The sequence below is a fragment of the Rhea pennata genome, chromosome 2 (genome assembly GCF_028389875.1).
Source record: "Rhea pennata isolate bPtePen1 chromosome 2, bPtePen1.pri, whole genome shotgun sequence".
NCBI classification, from domain to species: domain Eukaryota; kingdom Metazoa; phylum Chordata; class Aves; order Rheiformes; family Rheidae; genus Rhea; species Rhea pennata.
In genome coordinates, this window is record NC_084664.1 from 10,643,919 (window position 1) to 10,668,264 (window position 24,346).

Consider the following 24,346-nt stretch of genomic DNA (forward strand, 5'->3'; position numbering starts at 1 on the left):
GCCCGTTTTTCTCTGGGTTGTGTTCAAAAGGCATCAAAGTGCATGAAGAAAATCTGCTCAGTGCTGTGAAATCAATCAAAGAGTGTCTGCCGAAAATTCCTCGAACGCTTCTGCCCTAACCGCGGCGGCTCGCGAGCGGGCTCGCAGAATACTAAACTCGCTCTTCAAAGAGGATCAAAGCAACAGGAGCCACAATTAAACGCGTGAGCCGACGTGTGCGCATGTGCGCGCGCGGAAGGCAGGAAGAGCCTCTTTACACTCATCCGTGCATGCTGACACCGACTTATCTAATCATTACACGTGTGACTTGAAAGGACAGCACAAGTGTTTAAAAGGTACACAAAAATAGTCTGTGCCCAAGTGTAAACTGTGTTTTACGCACATGCAACTTTCATCAGTTTTGAAAAGCTCCTTAAGCACAGCCTAATTAAAGCAGCCTGCAATTTCTGTTTTTTTTTTTTTTTTTTTTTTTTTTTTTTTAGTGATTAAAAGACAAGTGAGTTTCAACCGGGCATCGGCCGCCGGCTGTGCCCGCGCGTTGCTTGCTCTCTAAACGCAGCGAGGCCCCCAGACCTCACCGTACCGCTTCAGGGCCGGCTGCCGCCGCCACGTCCCGTCGCGGGCAGCGGGCTCGGAGCCGGGCCGCCGCGGCTCGTATCGGGCCCCGATGCGGCAGCCTAGCAAAGGCGCCCCGGAAACCTCCTTCGCCCGCTGCAACTTCCACACAGCAGCGGCCGTTCTGCCTGCGGCCGGCCCCGTTCGCCCGCGCTCAGCCAAGAAACGCCGGCGCTGGCGCAGAAGCATCGCGGGGGCCTCCTTGGCAGCCCACCCGCTATTTCGCCCACCGTATCAGTTGTCTGCTTCTCCCTTTGCAACCTGGTATTTCTCCACACAAGTAAAAGCCCAAACGCGTCAAAAAACTCTTCAAAGTTCACGGGAAGAGTGGGGGAAAAACCTGAGCGACCTTTGGGGGCTGAATGGTGATTAGAGCAGGAGAGGTTTCTGTCTAGACTTGAGAAGGTGGATCAGTCTTGTTTACGTGAAAACACAAAGGCGCCGACAGTTGGGGGAGTATGTGAATCACAGCGATAGCTCGGTCTTCTCTCTGAGTCACGCCGGATCACCAGGCCCTTTCGCACCGACCGCTTCCCCCCCTTCACATTTAGAAAATTCAGTGGGAATCGTCATTTAAGCTGCAAACAACAGCTTGCTCCTGGAGTATCACTTTTAAAAGCTTAGCGGCAGCAGCTGCTGAAATACTGTGTATTTTTTTAAAAAGCCCTGCAACACCAGTACCTGAGCAGATACTTGGGAAAGAGACTGAACTCGTACCGAAGAGAAAAAGGTTTGCAGAGTTTCCAAAGCTGTCTGCTTTTTTCTTTCCCAGTATTACCACGAGTTACATTATTCCTTGATGAGCATCAGGCAACATCAGGAAAAAAGGTAACTGATGCTTTTTCTGAAACCTAACTGATGTTACCCAAACCACGCATGCTTAAACACACCAGATATCCCCTAGATTTAACGCAACGCGGTGCAAGGTGATTTTGCCTATGAGAAAAGGGCTCAATCCTATTTCTCTCAAAATCCATGCAAATAGTTTATTATACACAGAATCTGGCCTAGTGATTCATTTGGATAAAACGCTACTCAGCAGCATCAAAACTGTCTGAGTATTTCGTCTGACTATCCTGAGGCTTCCTACTGCTGCCACTGAAACAAATGGCAAAATTCCCATTTACTTCCACGGGAGGAGAGCCAAGCCCTTAGAAACCTTTGTACTTAAGGAAAAACATATTTCCTCCTACTCCTGAGAACAGTTTTCCTGAAAAACCAACAGAAGCACTCAAGAAGTCAGGTGGGTAAAACTGGGCCCAAAGCTCAGAAACAACGAATATTACCATAGCCTCACTACTGTAAAACCGAACAGCATCCTGCAAACACTGGTCTTCTTTAAAACCAGAAAATGCCACTCTTAGGCCTTGCTAGGGAAGTTTCAAAATATATATAAATCTGGGAGAAGAAATGAAGCACACATTTCATTTAGTCTCTGGATTACAGATTCTTATTAAACAAACCAGAGCTCATTATAAAATCAATATCAACTTAACCACTATGCTCCCAAGGGAAATGGCAAAAAAGGTCACTCCAAGAAATTCAAACAATTTTCCTGCTGGAAGGGCACGATTTTAATTACAGATACTATTAATTAGAGCTGTCACTAGGAAGATTGTCCTGTTAATTATCACAAATTCAGTTTCAAGTGCAATTTTGGAACGTGGATGATTTCTTTTTTTAAAAATTAAGAATTCTTGTACTCATATTTAAAAAAAGGAAAAGATTACCTATCTCTTCTGTTGTTAAAATAAGTCAGCAGCAAGTTCCCTAATAAAAACAAGCAAACATATTTATAGTCACCCAACAAAATTAATCTAAGAAATTGTTGTTTAGTTCACCCTTATCCTGGAGGACACTGTATTCTTCCATAGGAAGCACTCCTGCTTTCTTTATTGCCTTAGCAGTCATTAAAGTAAAGTTTTAAAGTAAATTTAAAGTTTTTTTTACAGTAACTATTTATGAAAAGTAAAAGCATTCTCTGAAGATACTGTCACAGAAACATTCGCATTTATCATTCTTCAGTGAAAAACTCTCTGGAGCGACGCTGGAGAGAGGGACCAAGTATATTACGTATTTAGCTTTTAAAAGGTACAAAAAGAACCAGACTTTGTGAGGAAATGCGTGTTTGTTCCTGTAAGAGTCCTCGGAGCCAATTTTAATCCATCTCAGCTCCAGAAAGACCCTAACGCCTGATCCTGAGTAGCACAAGCTAAAATAAAACTTGCCGAGGAAATGCCATTAACGGGACCGTATGGGCACCATGGCAGGTCCGTACAGGTGCCACGGCAGGACCACATGGGCGCCATGGCAGGACCATACCGGTGCCATGGCAGGTCCGTACCGGTGCCATGGCAGGACAGGACACCACACCAACAACGTTTACGGGCTCCTGAATCCCTCTTCCCAGCCGCACTCCCAACGCTGTGGGCCGGCCGGCTGGAGGGGCCGCGCGGTACCTGACCGTGGCACACGCATGCACTACCGCACCGATCCTGTACCAAGAAACAACTACCATTACAGAAAACAAACTTCAGGAAGTTGCAGCTCCTCAACCCAACACTTTCGAAACCGAAACGGAAAGCCGGGGGTTTCTGGGCATTTTGGAAAATCCGGGCGCCGCGCTGCCGCGCTCCTGGGAACACATCTGCCACCATTGTTCTGCCGGCAGAGTCCTGCTCTGCCTCCCCATTTATCAGCATTACATTTCATTTTATCTGAATAATGGCAGAAGGTGGCAACAGCGCGGGTCAAAGGCTCTTTTCATATCAGACCTTGAAGAAGTCGATTACTCAAACAGAGAGACATCTTCAGATAACCGTGCAATCCGTTCCTCATAAATGTTAAAGATTTTTGGTTATTAATAGTGGCAGGGGTGACGGATCATGGATATTAATGTTATTTTTCAGTGAATTTCAATGGCGAGTTTCCCCCCCCCCCCTTTTTTTTTATGCTTCTAATCAGGCGCAAATTCACGGCAGCTCCCCGCGCAGCCAAGACGGCGGGCCGCCAGCGGGGGGCTCTTACCTGCGGGGCGGTGCGCGGGCGCGGAGGCGGCGTCGCTCCTTACCTGGTAGGCGGCGGTGGCGTCGGAGCCGGCGTCGGCGCCCAGGGCCGAGAGCTTCGCGGCGAGGCCGCGGTGCGCGCGGTGCCGCAGGCAGTACGCGGCCGCGGCCGCCGCCAGGACGCCGCCGATGCAGGCGAGGGAGAGGAGGGTGAGGAGGAGGAATTTGGCCGACTCTGCCTCTTCCCCGCGCCGCGGCAGCGGCGGGACGGTGCTTTTCTGCAGGGGAGGAGAGAGAGGCAGCGCCTGGTGAGCTGCGCGGTCCCGGCGCTGCGCGGAGCGCGGCCGACGCACGCGCGCGGCAGCCGCGGACGGAGCGCGGCGCGGAGCCGCCGCCGCCGCCGCCCCGCTCGCCACTGGCGGAGGCGGGCGCGCGGGCTGCGCGCAAGTCCCGCGCCCGCCGCCCCGCGCCCGCCCCGCGCCCGCCCCGCCCCGCGGCGGCGCTGCCAGGCGGCGCGAGGGAAAATCCGATTTGCTTTTTCCTCGGAGTGAAAAATAAAGCACGGATCAACCGCTCAAAAAAAGAAAAAAGAAAAGAAAAAAAGAAAAGAAAAAGGAAAAAAGAAAAAGTAGCTGGCGGTCCTTCATTCTGTCTGTTGTAGAGGGAAAAGGATATAAAAAAGCCCGATAGTTCCAAACTCCTCCAGATTACTATTATTTCTGCAGCAATAGGAGAGAATCCTTCTAGTGCATTTCACTTGTCTCCATGCGCTAAAAAGTTGTACAATAATTTCCCCTCATTAGCTTCATTATAAGCTATATTAGCAACAATTAAAAACGCAACACGAAAATGAAAAGACCAGGCGCGCAAATTGCAGCCAGCCTCATTTGGCCTGCATTCCCCCTTTCACAATTACCAGGGAAATGAATTGAAAAGCACGCCCCTGCCTCAGTCCTGGTTGCTACAAGATGAGAACAATTAGCAAACTCCTTTCCACCACCTAATTTCGCGTGGTAACAAAATGGATTTTTCCCCATGAATGCCTAGCCGGCCTATTCATTATCTCTCCTCTATTAGTAATTTTCTGCTCCGTATTCAGCTAGCCAGCTCTTAATTTCCTCCTGTCTTGCAGTGTACACAGTGGCTCTTATGTCAGGCCCGGTCCATTTTTATCTTGTAATCATAAAGGCCACCAAAGCAATTATCGCTGGTCTTGACTGTAAAAGCTTGTCATTAATTAGCCTCCTTGCCTTCAGTGCTGCGGATTAGCCGGCGCTGAGGCTGAGTTAATGGCAATGCAGGTTCAATACGGCTCCCGGATTTTCCTGCCTGGCCGCGCCGCGCGGAGCAGCATCGCCGCGCTGCTGAGCGGCGGGCGCCGGGGGCGGCAGCGCGGCTCGGCGGGGCCTGCGCCGCCCGCCGCCTCCGCACCCGCGCAGCCGCCCCGCCGGCCCCTCCTCCAAATCCCAACAGCCAGCCGGAGCCCGGGGCTGGCCCCCAGCCCCAGCCCGGGGGCGCCTCCCCTCGCCCGCCCCGCCGGGGGAAGCGCCTCGCCCGCGCCCCCCGCCGTCCCTCCTCTCCCGCTCCCTCTGCCGCTCCCGCTCCTCCGCCCCGCGGCGCCCGGGGGGCGCACGGCGGCGCGGCGGGGGCGGCCCCGACGGCGGCGGCGGCCGCCGCCTGCTGCCGGCCCCGGGCCCCGGGGGCCGCCCTGCCATTAGCATTTCAGGGGAAGGACGCCGTCCCCTCGGGGCCGCGGGTCGCAATCTGCATCTCAATGGGCAGCTCCGCACCGGCGCCCGCGCCCCCTCCCCGAGGGCTGCGCCCGGGACCTTAATCCGCCTCGCCGCGCTCGGCGGCCCCGCAGCGGCGGCCCCCGGCGGCCCCCGGCGGCGCGGCCGAGAGCGGGCCGGCCCGGGGGAGGCTCGGCGAGCAGGGCGAGTGGTGCCGCCGCCCGGGCCGCTGCTCCCGCGGGAGCCGCTTTCCCTCCGGCGGCGGCGGGGCAGAGCGCGCTGCCGGCGCCGCCGCCGTCGCGGCCGGCTTAGGGGTGGCTCTGCCCGGCGGGACAGCGGCTGAAAGCCGGCCCGGGCCAGCGGCGTTGCTGCTCGCTGTGTGCACGGCGCTGAGCGCTCTGCACGGGCAGCCCGCGCCTCCGTGCCTCCCGTGGGGGGCTCTCCCCTCCCCACCCGCCAGTCTGGGGGGCCGCGGCTCCACCGGGGCGGTGCCGGGGGGCTCCGTCCTACCTGCTTCGTGCCTCCGCCTTCACCCGCGGGGACCGGCTGGGGGCACCGCCGGCGCCCTCTCCCTGCCGTCGGGAGCGGCAGTGCCCAGCGGCGCCTCCGCGGCCGCCCCCGGGGCTGCTGCGGGCAGCGACCCCGCAGCAACCGGGAAGGGAAGGCGAGGCGAGGCGAGGGGAGGCAAAGCCCCGGGCAGGGGGTGCGGCGCTCCGGGGGCAACGGGGTCCCCCCGCCCCGGGCCCCGTCGGGCGACCCGCAGACAGCAGTCCTAACTTGCGCCAATATACCCACGGCGCTTTAAGCTGCTTCTTGTCCGAGTAAGTCTCAAATTATGAAGCGGGATAAAAATTAATCGGCTGGGTTAGTGGGGTGCGATTCCCTCCTTCCTTGCCTGCCCGCCCCTCTCGCAGCTGGGAGCCCGGCTTCTCCCACCTCGCCAAAAGCCCTGGTCCTTCCCTGAGATCCTGCGGTAGGGCCCCAGGCAGCCCGAAACACGGCCCTGCGTTAATTAGAGGCGTCCTGTCAGGCTTGACTTGGAATTGAAAGAAAAAAAAATGTTTAAATATTTATGAATTTGACATTTACAGTCGGATGTCTTTTAAAGCAGGACACCTCTGCCCGCGCTGGCGCAGGCTGCCGCAGGCCGGCCTGGGCGCGAGGGGAACAATAGCTGTTGCACAACAAGGAAAACAAATCACCTTTTTTTTCCCCCTAAGGCTTCACAAATAAATAGACCACATAAATTACACATAATTAAATATTAAACTCGGCTACATGTAACTATGCATTTTTTAAGCTCTATATAACAGAATATATTGACAGCCCCCTGAAAGATTTCCTCTTTGCAAAATTATGTAGTATCGCAAAGTCCTCGTGAAGGAAAAGCAACTAATTCCTGAGTGGATGGCTTAGGAAGTGACTCTAAGAGGAAGGCTTTGGAGAGCTTCAGTCATTCTTTTCTTGCTTTGAAATGGCCCGGCCTGACTTTAAATGCCAGAAGGCAATGATTCACCCCGTCTCAGAACAACATTACACCTACCACTTACGTTTCCTCGGCGGCACTTTCTTGAACTACACTGGCTATGTGATTTTTTTCCCTTCTTCTTTAAAGAAGGGGAAAATGCTTAGGATCTGATCTCATGGAGGCTCCTGTGGTCCCTTGCTGGAACACCTTTTATATACAACCGCAACCAAATCGGCAAATACAGCAGTGCCAACGCTCGAGTCACAAATCACTTTTCCAAGTGAGGGGCAGCGTCTTGTTGTCCCAGGCTACAGGCTACATTTCAAAAGAATTCCAGGCAAATGCCAGGAAATATTTAATACATGCTTTCATGAAAACAAGTTCTCAGACCCGTGTTGGAGGTGTGGGGCAAAGTGTCCGTAAAAGCAGGCCAGAGCTCCCAGGCAGGGATGCGAACGCTTACTTGGCGGCTACCTCAGCAGCGGGGCAATCCCCATGTCTAGGGCACCGGGCCTGATCCCGCTCCTCACGCACTCCCAACTCTAACTGAAGTTGCTGTTTTTGTTTGCTTTTCTCTAATAAAAGGTGACACAATGGAGTCTGCAAAACTAAAAAGGCATTTCTGAGTGTGGACCCACTTTGCTAGTTACTGCATCCAAGCTGTCTTCCAATTTGTAAAGGCAAAACATTACAATTCATTTTAAAATAACTAGATACTATCTTTGTTGCAATTTTTGCATGCCTTGATTTTTACAGTTGTATTAGACAAGTGTCGTTTCTGAACATTATTAAAAATAAAATCCAGATTACTTAGTAAACAAGAGTAAAAAAGCCAAACTTCAGAACATGGTTTGTTTCAAAATATTAAAACATTTTTAAAAACCGTAAGAGCTGCTATTTTTAATTTGGAATTCACTATAGAATCTAATAAATGAGAGAACTGAGGCGGAAATAATCATGTATTAATTCTGTGCATTACAAAATCTTTTCAGAAGCTATTATCAGAGCAAGAGGCATTGTGGTTTGGATTCAGGGTGGGAGAAATCCTTTGTGCAACTGAAAGCTATTGTTCCTCTGTGCAGATGAAATTGTACTTGCAAATCTGCCATTGAAGGAGGGAAAAGAGTGCCCAGGCAGAAGAAAAGAATTCTACAAGAAAATAATTATTCTTAAAAATAAACTCAACTAAAAATAAGTTTTAGTTCATCATTTTTTTTTTAAGGACTCCTTGGTAATAGTCTCAACTACTGACATTAAAACAAACGATAAAGGATATGCTTATTATTTCCTCAATATAGAAGACAGATATGTGTGGGTGTATTTGTACGTAAAATATGTATATGGCTAGATACATACATATATACATGTGTATGTATGTTCACTTAAATAAACTTAAGTTAAATTTGCTTCTAATAAATTCCCAGTGTAAGGTTATTTGAGATATAGGTATATATACACATTGTTTAAGTTGTGATAGTTTAGTAGATAACCAAGGAAACAGTTTACAGTAGGAGAAACCTCGCTACCCTGAAAACGAGATACTGCCACAAAACCTGCAAACCACGTTTTGCTTTAGTAAAAATAGGAAAGCAAATAAAAGCAAGAGTAATCTCTCCCTCGTTTTGGATTTGCGTTTTCCCCCTCCTCCTCTGTGCTCACCGTCACACTAGACCTGGGCAGCTGGGCCCAGTGATTTTCCCAGTAAGTGCATAAAACGTTTACGGTGTTCAGCTCTGCACTCCCCAGCTGTATAATCCAAGCTACTTGGTGTTTTAAGGCACTATTTGTAGAGTTAGTGAGAGGTGTCTAGGGCACCTGTCCTCTGGCTTGCTCTTTGCACCCTGCTCTGCAAGCTCGCTTGATGCTAGGATCGCTTTCAGCAGATGTCAGTTCATCACCTGAAATGAGGTCAATTTAACGCCTTTGCTCAGGAGGATGAAATCGGATGGGAAGGTACTTTTTGCTTCTTCTGGGGGTTGGAAAGATTAGACAAATCGACAAACACAAAAGGCAGATGGATTTCTGGGAACTGCAGCTTATTCAAATCACTGAGAAAGGTCACTGCAAGAGCCACAGATCTATTCATCTGTAGGGGTACAATGATCTTTCCACAACCTTCAACACCACAAAGCACTCTGGAGCGTCTCTATACCTTTTAGTAGGATTAATACTGCGAACAATGACTGAATACAATCAAGAATTCAGTGAGTTCAAAGATCCCTTGATCAGTGCTAGATATTTTCCTCTGGCTTCCTAAAGGCAAACAAAAGTGAAGTTTCTCGTTAGAGTAAAAAAGAAATTATAGCTGTTATCCTGCATCCCACTCCTAGGGGATGCTGAAATGTCAAAATGTCCAAGTACCCCGAAGAAGTTTGTGGTGTGGAAGGCATACGGTTGCAAAAGAGGAAATGTATAGAGCGTCGAGATTTTCCTGAGGATTTGGGTGGTTTTTTTGAGTCGGCATTCACTTAAAGAGCACGGCACAAAAGCCTACAGCATCCCCAAGACACCATAGGCATCATGCACGACAGGGGAAGCTGGACGGCCACATCCAGGGCTGCGGAGGAGGCAGGCGAGCAGCAGCGCGGCCGGCGGGCCCGGAGCTGCGCTGGGCGCCTGTGGGCTGGCGGCGTGGCGGAGCAGAGGGCGCCGGGACACCGACGTGCAGCAACTTCCATCGCCATCTCTGCCCGCTCGGCCTCACTCAGCAGCAGTCAGGGCAAAGCAAAGCAGCAGAGCGGGAGCGCCAGAAAGCAGATTTATTCCTCACCGCAGGCTTTGTAAGCCCGAGTGAAACAGAGGGAGAGAGCAGATCCCGGTCACAAAGTGCCAAAGCCTGAGCCAAGAGGTGCTCAGCGATAGCTGAGCTTAGAGAAGTATCTTCAGCGAGCAAAAGAAGCACAAGCCGTCGTGCCAGCGCCGGTCCCAGGCCGATCCCCAAGACCCGCGCTTCAGGGCTTGCACGAAGCGCCCGAGTGCTGGCCCGAGGAGCGGCTCTGGGTACGGGCGGCCGGGCCGCGGCCCCGGCAGCCTCGCAGGCGCCAGCGCGGGCCGAGCCGAGCGCTGCGGCCCGCCACAGCCGCGGCCGCCCCGGAGCCGCGGCCTCGGAAGCCGCCCGGCCCCCGGGGCGAAGTGACGAGCCCCGCGGGGAGCGCGGGGGCCCCGCCGGGCCCGGCCCCGCCTTTTGCCCCTCTCCGGTCCGACCGCCCCCGCCGCGGGGCGAGCGCGCAGGGCCCCGCTCACCGCGGCCGCGGGCGGCTCGGGGGCCGCAGCCCGCCGCAGGAGGGCTCCGCGCCGGCCCGACGGCGCCTCCCGCCCGCGCCGCCCCTCGCCGGCAGCCGCGCACCGCCGCGGAGCCGCCCGCCGCCGCCCTTTACCTGCCGCCGCGGGGCCGCGCTCCTCCGCCGCGCTCGGCACCGCTCAGCAGCCTCCGGCGCGGCTCCGCCGCGGCCGCGGCCCGGCCCGCTGCGCCCGCCCGCTGCTCGGCGCAGACAAAGGCGGCGGCGCGGGGGGAGCCGCCTCGCAGCGCGCCCGGGCGCGCAGCCCCCCGCGAGCCGCCGGGCCCCGGCGCGCCGTGCGGCCCCGCGGGGCGCGGCGCGGGCGCGGGCGCGGGCGCGGGCGGAGGATGCCGGCGCGCCCCGGCGCTGCCCTCCTTATATCGGCGGCTCGCAGGCGCTGCCGGCGGCCGCACATGGCCCATCCACCGGTTGCTATAGCGATGCCTCCCTCCACATGTTGCTGGCAGCAATTGGCTGCGCCCGCCTGGGCTGTTCCGAAAGCCCTCGCCGGAGTGAGGCTATGAATGGACACGGGCTGTGTCACTCACCGGGAAAAGCTGCTCGGGGTTTCTGTTGTGGATGTGCGGGGTTTTTATGTTTTGGGTGTGTTTTTCTTTTTTCCCCCCCTTTTTTACATATTCTCTCTCCCCTCCTCCCCCCCCCCTTTTTTTTGGTGCCCCTCTTGCACTCTTGCAAGATGGAAACGGAGGGAGGAACAATGACGGAGAAGCCTCAAAAAAAAAAAAAAAAAAATCAAACAAGGACAGCAAGGAAAAGCTACAGATCATTTGCATGACAATACAGCATAGAAGCTTGCAACGTTTCCTCCTGAAAGGACTTTCCTCCATAAAACACACACTCTCTCTCATACACACACAGAGTAAAACTAAAGGAGATCGAAACTTTCCTCCCTTCCTGCCCTCCTTCCCCAAACAACATGTAAGTTAAAAAAAAGGGGGGGAGAGGCGAAAGAGCAGGCTGGGAAGGGCCATAGGGCAGGGTCTTATCCCGATTAAATAAAGTCATAACGGGAATCGCTCCCAGCAGTGTGAAGCGCAGGCAGGCGACAGGCGCACGGCGGTGCCCGGCGCTGTACACACCCGAGGCCGCACCTGGAGAGCTGCTTTTTCTGCCCACCCTTAACTCTGACGCTGTTTCCCGCGCAGGTGCCCCAAGAAGTAACGACCCTTCCCGAGAAGGCGATGTCGCCCCCTGCCCCCGCCTCCGCGGGCCGCCGCGGGCCCGGTCGCGGCCAGGCTGCCCCCGGGGAAGCGCAATCCCGGGTGCGGAGCGCAGCTCGGGGGCCGGCGGGGTGGCGGGGGCAGGCGAGAGGCTGTGGGCAGGGGGCCGGAGCCCCGTCCCCACGGGGTCCCCTGGCCACGGCGCCTGGGCAGGCAGGAGGGGGCGGCACCGCTGCCTCCCTCCCTCCCTGCCCGGCCCAGCTCCCCCGCCGCGTCGGGCGGCCCCGAGCAAAACCCGCCCGAGCGCAGGGAGGTGCATATTGGGGCGGGGGGAACGGGGGAGCCCCGGCCGGGCCGGGCCGCTGGGCGCCGTCGGGGCCCGTCGGGCTGCAGCGCGCCCCGGCGGCTCCCCGGCCGCGCTCCCGCTTTGCCTCGTGCTTTCCCTCCGCGGGGCCGCTCCAGCCTCCTCGGCAAGCGCAGGGCAGCCGGGGCGCCGGCGCCCCCCTCGTCCCCCATCCTCCCTGCCCACTCCGGAGCGAGCAGGATGCTCTTTGCACGCGCTTTTGGGCAACGGCGCTTGGGGGGAGAGCGGGCACCACCGCGCTCCAGCCCCGCTTCGGCTCGCGGCGCATCCTCCGCGGTGCAGAGACGCAGCGGAGCTCGGCGGCGCCGAGCAGGTGCCGGGCGGCGGCGGGCTCGGGCCCGGCGGCGGCTCCCGGCTCCGCCGCCGCGGCCGCCCGACGGCACCGCGGCTGCTCGCACTGCCCGAGCCCGCCGCGGACGGCATCTGCTCACGAGCCTCAACCGCGGAAGCTGAAAGGCAAATGGGACCTGCCAAGAGATTTCATTAAAAGGACACGTGTGTTTCGCCACTTCCATTAGCCTTGCCGCTCATATTTCTTATTTACAAATATTTTGTTTATAATTTCCTGGGCAAATACTGTATCTTCTCAATGAAACCGAGTCACCAAAAGCATCACGAAACAACAACATGCTACTTAAAATGCCTCCTTTTTTTTTTCAAACAGTGAAGTTTTGAGAAGTTTTGAGTGAAATTCATCAATACATTTCATTTTTACATACTTTTAATTATTTTTATGACTTGCTAACTACAACATTCGATGGGATGGCAAAATATATTTGAGAGTCATGTCATACGGACAAAATTATTTTATGCCAGATCAGTTGATGTGCTAGTCACTTAAAACATAGGACTTTTTGCCAGATATAAGAAATAAAATGATAAATAGTTTAACAAATGAAATCTTTTAAAATCTTTTAAAACTCTTCACAGTACTGTTATTCACAGCTCTTATTTCTGAGCTAAATTATTGTCCCTTGATAAATCTCATTTTCCTCTGAAAAACGTACATTCAAGGGGTCCAAATTCATTTTCTCAAATTATTTGGTGTATTTGTAAACATGACAAAAAAAACTTGGTTTCAGCAACACTTTAATACAGAATTTTAGAAATTTTCATGCAGTTTTCTTGGAAAACATATGAATTTTAAGATAAAAATGAGGCACTTCATTTTTAGCATGTTTAAGTATTGATATTTTGAAAATTCATGTTAATAGTCATCCAAATTCAAGAGCGGTATTTGAATTATGCCTAATCTGGAAATATTCTAGATGTGAAGATTAAAAAGTAAATGATAAAGAAACATAAATCTATATGGCATAGAGCAAATATTCTGTTTTGTAAAACAGCAATATTTCCTAGGACTCCCTAAAAATCTATTTTTCATAATCGAATACCAAAAAACACACTGAGCTTTTTGTCTTGATTTCTAAGACTACGATCTGTCTGTAATGTTTTATTTTAAACTTAGTTACTTCTTTCTGCAAATGCATACACAATGTATAGTATGAAATACATTTGCATTGTTTCGTTGTTTTGAAAGATATGCGATAAAGCTGAAATGTCATTTAATTTCATTACTCTCTTGTTTAAAACTTTTTTTCTAACATCCCTTCAAGCCTTGCCATTTAAATATGTCTCCAACCCTGTTGCACCAAATTTTTCAAATATTTTCCATCCCTGAGGAGCTTAAAATAAAAGTTGATTTTCCTTCTTTCCTATGAACAAAATAATCTTTTCCAAATATTCATTACAGCTTCCTATATGCATGTTTTCAAGTTACCTTAACTTCAGGAATGCATGTTTTAAGAAGCAGATTCTCTCTGGAATGAAAACACTGCACCTTTTTATAAATAAAAACAACATCTAGGATCATCATTTGAAAATGGACTTAGTAGCGTTTGCAGGCACTAAGCTTTCCTGAGTTTACGTCTTGTCTTCCTATGCTCATCTCTGAAGATCAACACCAGACACTTTCTTCCACACAAATTCTAGAGCTCTTAGCTTTATTAAGAAAATGATTTCATTCTGGCTAAGATTTGAATCTAATTAATCTGTCTTGCATTTTTTAAATGATCAACTACATTCAAGCTGCATACTATTCTTCAGAAACAGTTTAAAAATATTGAGTAAAGAGTGCATTTTCCATTTATTTTAATTACATTAATACAGTTTCAATAAATAAAATAGTTCTATGCTTCATCAAATCAAACAAACTTGAATGTAAATTTTTCTATTGATCAGTTCTCTGTTCACATTGGCCCTTTTGACTTTTGTTTTTCAGCAGGAAAAAGATGCAGAAGTGTTGGGGGTTGCCCTTAGAGAAACTGAAGCCCCACGGTCTGAGAAAGGTCAGCTCTGCCTGCTGGTTACACCTCTCGGCTGATACAGCCCTATAAAAGTGGTATTCTAGTATCATATTGTTCGTAAAGACAATCGGAGATACAAAACTAGATGCGCTTTTACAGATACTCTTAAACATTATTTGTCTTATTTTATTATACTTTTCCAGGTAAATACCAAAAAACCTATCAGATCTCTCTGATCCACTTGCACGTAACGCTTACTGAATTGCAGTTAAAATACTACAAAACAAGCAGATAAAACGCGGTTGTAATATTCAGCTTAATTAAAGATGGCATGCTTTGGATCTGCAGGTGAACCCCTTTCCAGAGATAAACCGCAAAGCAAGACAGAGGCAGTCTTGTTAGCAGTTATGGCCAAAAAAGTGTCATTCTATCTAATTCAACGGTAATTCTACCCTTAAATGTTGAAGCAGCATAGCAACTCAAGGAAAACAAAGTACGAGGGGGAAAGTTTCAGAATACCCGGGGATTCAGAGCAGATGTTTTGAAACATGTCCCCGATGCATTTCAGAACAGTTTGAGTCCTTTTGGAATATGGCCCCCATCCTGATCACCTTCATCTGAGAAATTCTTTATAAATCAACAGAGTTTAAACTAGAATCGCAACTGGAACACAACAGTAGATGTTTTCATGGTCAGGCTTTATGATAAGTAAATCAATATTTCATGAAAATGCTTGTAATATTGAAACCTTAATTGCATTATGATTAGGTTAAAATTCACAGAATATAGATAAAATATTAATTTAAATTTGAACATGATAGACTAAATACTGTTATTATAAAAGCCTAATTAAGAAGCTTCTATAAAATGCCAACTCAAAAGCTGTTTAATGGCAAAACATTGTGAGGAACGCATGATTTTACACTGTGATCTTGTTATAACTAAATGTGGCTATCACTGAACTTATACTGAACTTATTTTATGTATCAGTACTGTACATGCCAAGCATTTAGAGAACTGTTAGGTACTGGTTTTCTCTACTGTAACAAAGGCAGATTATTTTTGTGAAGGTGTTACTTTACTGTTGTAGTAAAAGGGGTATTTATTTATTTTTCCTCAAATGGAAACAAACCAGCACGGTTTACACATGAACAAGTATTTTCAGAATAGTAGCCAGTTCTGCAAAAACATATGAGATCAGAAATCAAGATCTGTTCTTTCTGCCTTTGACACAAATATTGTTCTTTCCATCTTACCTTCTAATACTGATTGCCTCAGGACAAACATAGATTACATTTGAAAATTGTTCCTCATTATATTGATCTAAATTCACCTGCAGCCTACCTGAATCTGAGGTCAGAACATTCTTACTGGTTTGAAATTGTTTACATTATAAATTTAGAATAGCAAAATGCTTTTATCAATAGTTTAAAATTCTAAAGCAGATGGTTTCCAAAGTCCTTATGTGCTTCACGAGACCCCGTCTCCTCCTGAGCTTCTGTTAACACTGACCTTCCATTTTTGATGGCAGAGAAATACCATCTTTGTGGAAAACACAGTATTTTTATGAAAATGTATTAAGACAACATTTTAATTGACACATAAAGTAGGTCTAACAATTGTCACCAAGCAGAATTTCATGGCACCGTTAGATCAACTGAAGTTCACCCATCAGATGTATCCCACTTTATTTAAGATCTCTAATTGGTGTTACCATTGCTTTAGGATCCCTAATTAGAGTCTTGATTTTATATTGCGACCCATACAGAAATGGTGGAAGTCAGAACAGCATTCTGGAGGTTCTGGAGCTGGACTTTAACTGGTAACTTGGCAAAGGCAAATTTGCCAGAGATTAAATAAAAGCCACCCTATACTTTCACCATATCTGACGGAGATCCCCCCCCCCCCACATACACCAATTCCTTATTTTAGAAAGCAATTTGCTCTCCTCTTTCTCCTTCTACTGAAATAAAGGACAAGATGTCCCATGGTTTCGATAGGAGCAGAAGCAGGCCCTTGGTTAGTAAAGCAAGCAGACACTTTGTGTGCCATTTTTAATATAACTAGATCCCCTACAGTAAGGACACTTAATAAAAAGAGAAGGAAGACCCTGACACATGTAGGAAGGGAGACAGAGAGCAACTAGGTAACTTCCAGAAAGGCCCATTTCTTTTCTGAGTCACAAAAGCATTGAAGAACATTAAAAAATTATTTTCTGCCTATAGAAAGGGAAAGATAAAACGAATGTTTTACACATTTATTTTTAAAATATGTGCTTTAAATGTATGCCTTTAGATTTCATATGGAGTCATAAATACTGTTAGAAAAGTCCTCATCCTACGTTTTGCATTTTGCATGGAACAAGACTTGCTGATACACACGTTAGATTCTTTCAATGAATTTCCAAACAGAGTTCTGCAGATTTATAATTCTTTCCAAACCAGGAAGACTTGAGAGTTGCTGCTCTGCTGATACAGGTATGCCAATATACACTACATGAAGATATGGTACTGAGGCTTTCAGTTATGCTTAGTCATTTGGTGTTTGACCAACTATCTCTGAAGTCTTTTTAATGGAGGAAGAGGAACATCAGTGCTGATTTACATGCACAGAAACTCTCACCTCAAAAACAGTGGCCTTAGAAGTGGCCCAGAGAACAACTTCCACGTGCCTCTCACTGGGTTCTTGTGGACTTCCTCAGGAGATTTGGAGGGGCAAAGAATGAAGAGATCATGCCTTGATCCCTTCCACACACACTTACAAACTTCTCATGCAAAGCAAATTGTAGAGGGAAAGTCAGAGCATCTAAAAAGATCTGTTGTTTGTATTTTTTTGCATGGTACCTGCATTAATAGGTAAGCCATATAAAATAATAATTAGAGAAATTAGAAAGCAAGCTGGCCCAGAGTCTTTAAACTACTACAGTATTTGAAATAGTATCAGCTGTAGTTTTCTGTTACTCTAAGATAATATGACAAGACTATAATAATTTTCCCATTTGTATACTTGCTTTCTACTTGCAGCCAGGTGCTTGATTCAACTCCAGCTGACCTCAGTGGGAACTCCATGAACCAAGTGATGAATTTGCCTCAGGCTTTCAAAGAAAAAATTGTCTTACCTCTTCCCTCCTTTCAGTGACTCGCTCTGTATATGACACTGTTGTTCAAAGAGCCTTCTAGCAAATCCCAAAGATTTCTCTTGAATTAATATCAAATTTTAAATAGTTCATAATACTAATAATGGGCCATACAACTCCTTCAGATACAGACCTCAGGAACATTATGGGTTCTTGCACAACAACCTCATACTGCATATGGAATTTAGTTTCCACAATGTATTAGACATTCTGAAACAGCTGCTCCTAAGTTTTGCACATTAAATTTCCAGGAGAATTAAAGGGAACTAATCAAAATCAGTACTTTTGAAAAAACTTCCTCTGAAAGTCCTTCCAGCATTCCCCTGACCCTCCTATCCATGGTCCTGAAGGCAGGATGATTCTCTTGGCCCCCATGAAGATGCCAGATTGAGACCTCAGGATAGATTGAGATCTCAGGATGGTCACTAAGCACACCTGGACAAGAGCTGGCAGTGTGGTGCTTGGGTCAATCTCTTTTTTGCCTGAATGTGTCACTCTCCCCTGGATCACCTTGGAGGTCAGGAGAGGGGCGCTACAGTCAAAGCTTGTGCCATTTCATGATAGCCAAGATGGCTTATGGGACAAAAGGATACAAGGACCTGACTTCATGATGAAAAGGAAACTATATCTTAAAGTATTCCCTCGTTCAAAAACATAAATATACTGAAAGAGTTTTAAATTTTATTTATGGCTACATTGATAATAGAAACATTCTGCTTTTCAGCTCTTTGAGTAAATGAAGAAGATGCCTTTGGGAGCAAAGGCATGCTCCAAGGTCTACCTTTTACTATGTCATTATCTCCATTTCACCATTTTTAATAATTTTGTTCCTTCAGCTAAATGGTGACTGTCTTCTGGTTCAGTAAGTTAAATATTGGACCTCTAGCTACCAGGAACTGCTTTGTATGCCAGGTCTTTGCTGTGCCCCCCAAACAAGCTCTACAACATATGTTTGTGTTTTTCACACTGTTTTCTTGCTTCCAAGAAGCCAAGCAAAGCCCATGAACCACCTAAGGCCCCTTAGGCCTTCAGTCAAGGGTGTAAGTGAGATGCAACTGGTCCCCAGGTCTCCTGCTCGTCCAGAGGAGTTCAATAACACAACTCCTTTTCATTTACACTCAATATATTCACTACTCTACAGCTGACACAATTAAAAATCAACTGAAATAAATATCATCCTTTTAGAAAAATCACCATAGAAACAATACCACAGAATTCCCTTAAAAAAATGTGAAGATTTCCCTTGCGTTTAAACACGGACTGCCAGGCATTACTCACGCACTGTTAAAAACTGCAACACATCTAGTGAGTCATTAGTTTAAGAATATACATAAATACACTCTCCTTCAAAGATAGAGGCAGTTTTGCCTCAGTAAACATGTATCACAACATGATCAACTTTTGATTTTATTTTGTCCTGTTTTACAGCTTGTGCTGGAGGAAACTTGAACGCTGTCCTCCCTCATTCAAATACCCCCTGCTTGAGCAGGGGGTTGCACTAGATGATCTCCAGAGGTCCCTTCCAACCTTAACGATTCTATGAGCCTATGAAATACCTGACTGAGAAAGGAGGCAACAAAAATCAAGAGCAACGAAGAAAACAGAAGGTGGAAAATCCCAGTAAAGGCTAGTCAGAGAGACAGAGTAATTTTGAATATATACAGTAGCATAGTAGTAGACAAGATGAATGGAAACAAAAATATCTGAGAGGAGATAGATTACAGAGATTCTCCACAAACAGAGAGAATTTTAATGTCACAGCTTAAAGATTTTTTTTTTAATTGAGAAATTTCCTAATTTAAACGAATCTAACCTATGGTACTCATTTTCTATGAAAATGAGTATATATCAGCTAATTTCCATTTCTTTGTGCCAATCTGCAGGATATTGTTAACCACACATACTCTTCTACTGGATCCTTCTTCTGGGAGACCACTGACAAACTCACACAGATTTCAATGGAGTAGAAGGAGGTCCATCTGCACAACACTCATCATATGGAGGAAGAAGAAAATATGCTGGAGTCAAAGTGGAAGGTGCTCCACAAGTAATAATAATGCAAATTTAAAGAAAATTCAGAATTGGTCACAAAGAGAGCTGATAAATAGTTTATTCATAAACTATTGAATATTTAGGGAAGATAATAATATAAAGGCATTGTGTCTTCCCTTTGCATTACTGGCTCTACTGTAGATAAATAGCATGGCTGAATGGAACCAGATTAATGATAATAGAGACAGTTTTCTCATTCTCTTTGTAGCAGAGCCAACCTGAAAATGAGGTAAAAAAACAAGACTGAACTAATTTGTGTTCTGCAAGCTCTCTCTCTCTCTCTTTTTTTTTTCTTAATGCAAGGAGTTTTAGAAGTTCACTTTTGCATCTTTGTAGTGTAAGTCTTCCTATTGCTGCTTACTTCTATTTCCCTCCTTTTCTTTTTCTTCTTTCTCCATTTTTCCCCCTTTTTGTCACTTACTCAAGCAGAGAAATAAACATGGAAGAACAAATAGAAAAAAATGTTTCTCCCTCCCCACAAAATCAGCTTCTGCTGAAGAGAAATCTCAGTAAAACAACTTATTAAAATTTTTAGTCACTTACAAATTTTTATCATTATCATGCTATTAAGGTGACAATGTACCTTTACCTTTCTCCTATCAAAATTGAATTTTCCTTTCCTACTTCAGCTGAAAGACATGGAAAAGGAGGAATAAACCCAAGGAATGAAACTAGGATTTAGTGAAGTTGAGGAGAGATCTTCTATTAGGACAGACGCATGCAGGGCTGAAGACACCTTCAGAAAAACATATTTTTGAAGCAGCACAATGCTTTAAAAAGTTTTACTTTTTGATTATATATTTTGTGCCTATCACAATGGTAAATGCCTGTAGCTTTTTTCCTCTTAAAAACAGGCCGGGCAACATGTAGTATAGCTGAAGCTGAGATATTTTTTGATATATTGCCCTCATTTAATTTCTGACTATTTCTATAGAGAAATAGTAGATTTTATAAACACACATGCACATGTGCGCATGTGTACACACGCGCTGCTTTTCAGTAGCACTTCACCTTAAAAATCTCACAAAGAGCCATAGCCTGCCCCAGCCACGACAGTGGAAAAATGCTCCGTAGATGTCTAGCAAGAAGCAGAAGCACATAGTCCCAAACAAGGAGTGCAGGGCATCCTCTGCGAGGAGACGTTTAGACATGAAGTACACATATATCACAGCTAGTTTTCAGCTGTGATGCGTATTAAACAAATATGCAAATCTTTGTTGATCACGTTAATATTCAGCACTGTTCACAAGGCTTCACAGAAGCAGACCACTTTTAAAACAGAGTTGTTCAGTTTTGTTCAGATCAGCAAAATGCATTGATCGGTTTATGGATTCAATGGCACAAAATCAGATCGTCCCACTGAAAGCTGGACTTTGCATCCGGATAGTGAAGGCGATTAATGTGCTGCACTCACCTACAGACAGCGAGCTTCCTACTGATTGCACGTCTGAGCATGGGCTACGCAGAATCTTATACTCAGAATAGGATTTGCCAGAGGGTAGTGCCAGTTTCTTTGGTAGACCTCTTCACCTTGTTTCCTCAGTGGGAGGCTTTTAACTACTCTTCCTCTGTGAGAATCACATCATGTTCACCTCTTCAGTCAACTGCTTTTTCAACAGGAACAAACATGAAATGCAAACAAGGACCAACATGAAGTCCTGAGACTGAGGCCTTCTGCAACTGGCCTGTAGCTTTGCCATGTATGAGTGACATAGCTTGTCCTAAACTCATGACGGAGAACTGCATGCCACTTCTCAGCTCCCCTCTCCAAAACACAAGTTGCTGGAGCTGTAACAACTTACACTGGAGAAGATCTCTCCTGGTTTATTTTTATTCACGTGTATGAATCACATTTCATACATCCCAGCTAGAAATAAAACAGTAGTCCACCTCAAAGTTTAAAATTACTTAGGGCTTAATTAAGAGTATGATAGAACAGAAATGAAATTTAAGATGCAGTCAATGGGTAAATTTGTGCAGACACAAGGTTATGTGCCTGCTATATGCCTCAATCTGGTAGTTTCACGTAAAGCAAATGTCCTACTCAATTTTTACCCCCAGACATAACACAGACTAGCATAATAACTATCATTATATGAAAATAAAACAATTCTGAAATTGCAGGGTTTGGAAACATGACTATCATATGTATGACAGTGAAAAATGGTATCTTTCTAGATCAGTTCATCTCACACACAGATGAGGTTTGGATCTTGGCCCACACCAATTGGTTTGCAATGCTCTTCAGTCTTAAAGTAATTGCAAGGCTGGGCTAAGCCGGTGTCTGATCCCCCCCCCTTTTTTTTCATTAAAGGACCAGAAGAGCAGCAGTGTGTACTGATTCCTTCCAGCCTTTATAGAAAGGCCACTTGGTCAGGGTAGCGATATAACAAGGGTGATTAAAACATCAAGCTTCTCTTCTAGAGAGCCTTGTTTTACTTTTAAATAGGGTGACACTGGCTGAGTGGTCTTATCCACGTGGGAAGACCTACGAGACCCGCACACTATTCACATGTTTGAGCATCCACCTGCATGGAAATGAGAGCTGGAGTAAGGCTACAAATTACTTCTCATCCCAGCCGTTTGAGCTGGCAATTTTTCAGTGGGACTCCAAGTTTAAATGGGGCTGTTTTACAAGAAATTTGCCCACTGCACTAGGCTGTTTGCAAAGTATGCAAGGTTAGGCTAAAATGTACTAGATTATCCAGCTGCCCTGATAGTAGTTTGGTTCTGTCAAACTTTTACTCTATATCGCAAGTTTCTTTAGTGGATGGAGCAATAGAGGAGAGATGCTCAGGACCAGGCTGTTCCTCGTTGCCATAATATCAAACATACTCCTAATTTCTCTTTGCAGTCCCCATTCTATCTCAGCAGTTGTATCTCCAGTTGTATCATCTTTGAAACAACATCTCCATACCACTTGGATTTTAGAAGGCCTAAAGAAGGCATTCATCTACCTAAAGGATAATGAGCAGAAAAATAAATAAAGAAATCATCAAGATCATTTTTCATTTTTAATCTGCTTCTCTTCTCTGGGTTTCCCACAAGAGTCCTGACTCTTTTGCACTCTGTTCCTGAGTAGATCAGAATTCAAGGAGAAGACTATGGATCTGAAACCAAGCATGCTCTGTTGCTTTATCCCCCATAACAACACAGAATAAAGAGATTCAAAATACTAGCTTTAGTCTTGTTTTTTTTTAAATCTTGGTGATGATGCAGTAAGAAGAGACTTTCTTAAGAGTATAAGTATTAACAAAATACATTTTTGTTCACATATTTTTTAACATGTTTAACAAAGTAGATGTTAAACCAAATACACTCTACATTTGGCTAGCAAGCTGGACCTCACTGTAATCAAGAGCTAGAGAACAAGGATGCTATAAATTGCTTTCCAGTCACTGAGAAAGGGAATAAATCCAAAGCGTTTTTTGTTGGACAAGAAATCAGGCAACTGTACTGTTTCATATTTACAGTGTAAGTCTTAGGGCTACAATTAAAATTCATTTTTAAGGATGAACCGCCAGAAAACAGGCTGAGCAAACATATCCCTCAGCTGCATGTTAAGGAAACGCGCCTGGACCGAAACTACCGGCGTTGCTACATCAGCTCCAGGAGCTTCTGCATTAGCAGGGTACCTGCTAACTGCAGGTCTAAATAGCAATGCTATGTCACTTTTCCATCGCACTCAGAGTTGTGGGAGCACTTGTTCCTTCCAGCTCTTCCCTCATCATGTTGAAGCTTGGTCCTCAGGCTCACCAACCTGGAGTCGGCAGGGCTCGGCTGCCTCACAGCCCACAGGAGGAACAAGCTCGCCTTGCCTAAGGGAGTGCTCCTTCGATAGCCCAGCTCTGCCTCGTTGCAGAAAAGATCTGCGGACGCCGAAGTGATGCTGTTCACCGAGAGGTGAGTCACAGCTTCTCATTCCAACTCACACATTTGAGATGAACATGTCTCTGCATACGGGAGACAAGCTTGAAGGCAGCATCCCAAGCTTAGGGCATAGCACTCCTTCCCTCCCTGCACACGGAGAAGTGAAGGATCACATGGGCCCCATCCTTCCTGCCTACTGAAGGAAGCTGTGAGTGCAGACTAAGCCCAGAGCTAACTTTTCATCTCATATTCAGGCTCACATGTTGAAAGCTCTGTGGAAGGGTGGGCTGGGGGACCTTGGGCCCGGCTAGCGGTCAGTGTGTGCCCTAGCACACCTCCCGGCTGTAACGCACTGATATGGCCGTGCCTGACTATCGGAGCCCTTCATCGCCTTCTGCCCTGGCAGTGATTGTCCCTGAGCCAGCCAGGAGTTTACTCAGAGAGACCTGATGTGGAGGGGACAGATCTGCCTGGACACTGCAGGCAGCAGAGCAGTAGGGGTTAACATCACCATGGTACAAACGCACAGATCCAGAGAGCATGCTGTGCTCCGGCCTGCCGCAGACACGCTTTCATCAGAAAAGCATGTCCCAAAGCCAGAACCCCAGCTCCGGGGTGCCAGCTGTGAGCCTGGATGCCCTGCTGGGCTCTCTCCACTCATGGACACAGGAGAGACCCAAGTGCCACGCGACCTTCGTAGTCAGATGGAGACTTGCTGATGGTAGGCAATAGCTGCTGGGAAGAGGGGAGGGCAGCTGGATTGCCATTTTGAATTTTGCCACTTCTCCTTCAGGCACCTAAATCCTTTACCAAATTTAGTGCCCAGTTTCAGAGGCAGGAGCTGCTGGCATTACCTATTTTTCCTTAGAGTGTCAGCTCTCGAGCTGCTAAGAGCAAGGACAGCAGATTCGTCATCTGCAGAACTACTGGATTATTTACCATTGAAGAGAATCGAGCACTCTTATTGATACATTAATTGAAAATATTAAGATGAGTCTATTTATCAGCAAAACTGTAAATGATTATGAAGAATGTGTGGTGCAGCAGATTTTACTCAGAGGCACACCAAAGCCTACCTTAATATTTCTTTTGTTGAAATTCCACTATAAACTCTGCGACTGAGATATACTTTGATGTACACACCTCTCCAGTGGCTTGTTGCTTTTCTTTATTAAAATGGATCTCAGTAGAGTATTTTTTTTTCTTGCTACAGGCCACTTTTTGCTCCTTCTACGTGTGCTCACACTAATTTCTTTATACCAGATTATTATTATTATTATTTTTAGTGATGATCAGATCTGAATAACTTATCCTGGCAGAAAGATTTATGCCTCTCATTTC

General features: G+C 47.0%; 1 protein-coding gene across 1 annotated transcript in view; it reads right to left on the reverse strand.

Annotated features, from left to right (window-relative positions):
* Positions 1-24,346, reverse strand: part of PTPRN2 (protein tyrosine phosphatase receptor type N2) — a 493,407-nt gene that overhangs the window by 95,674 nt on the left and 373,387 nt on the right. The window contains exon 13 of the mRNA XM_062570859.1: positions 3,686-3,898. Within this exon, the coding sequence (XP_062426843.1) occupies positions 3,686-3,898 (213 nt within the window). The remainder of the gene's footprint in view (positions 1-3,685; positions 3,899-24,346) is intronic.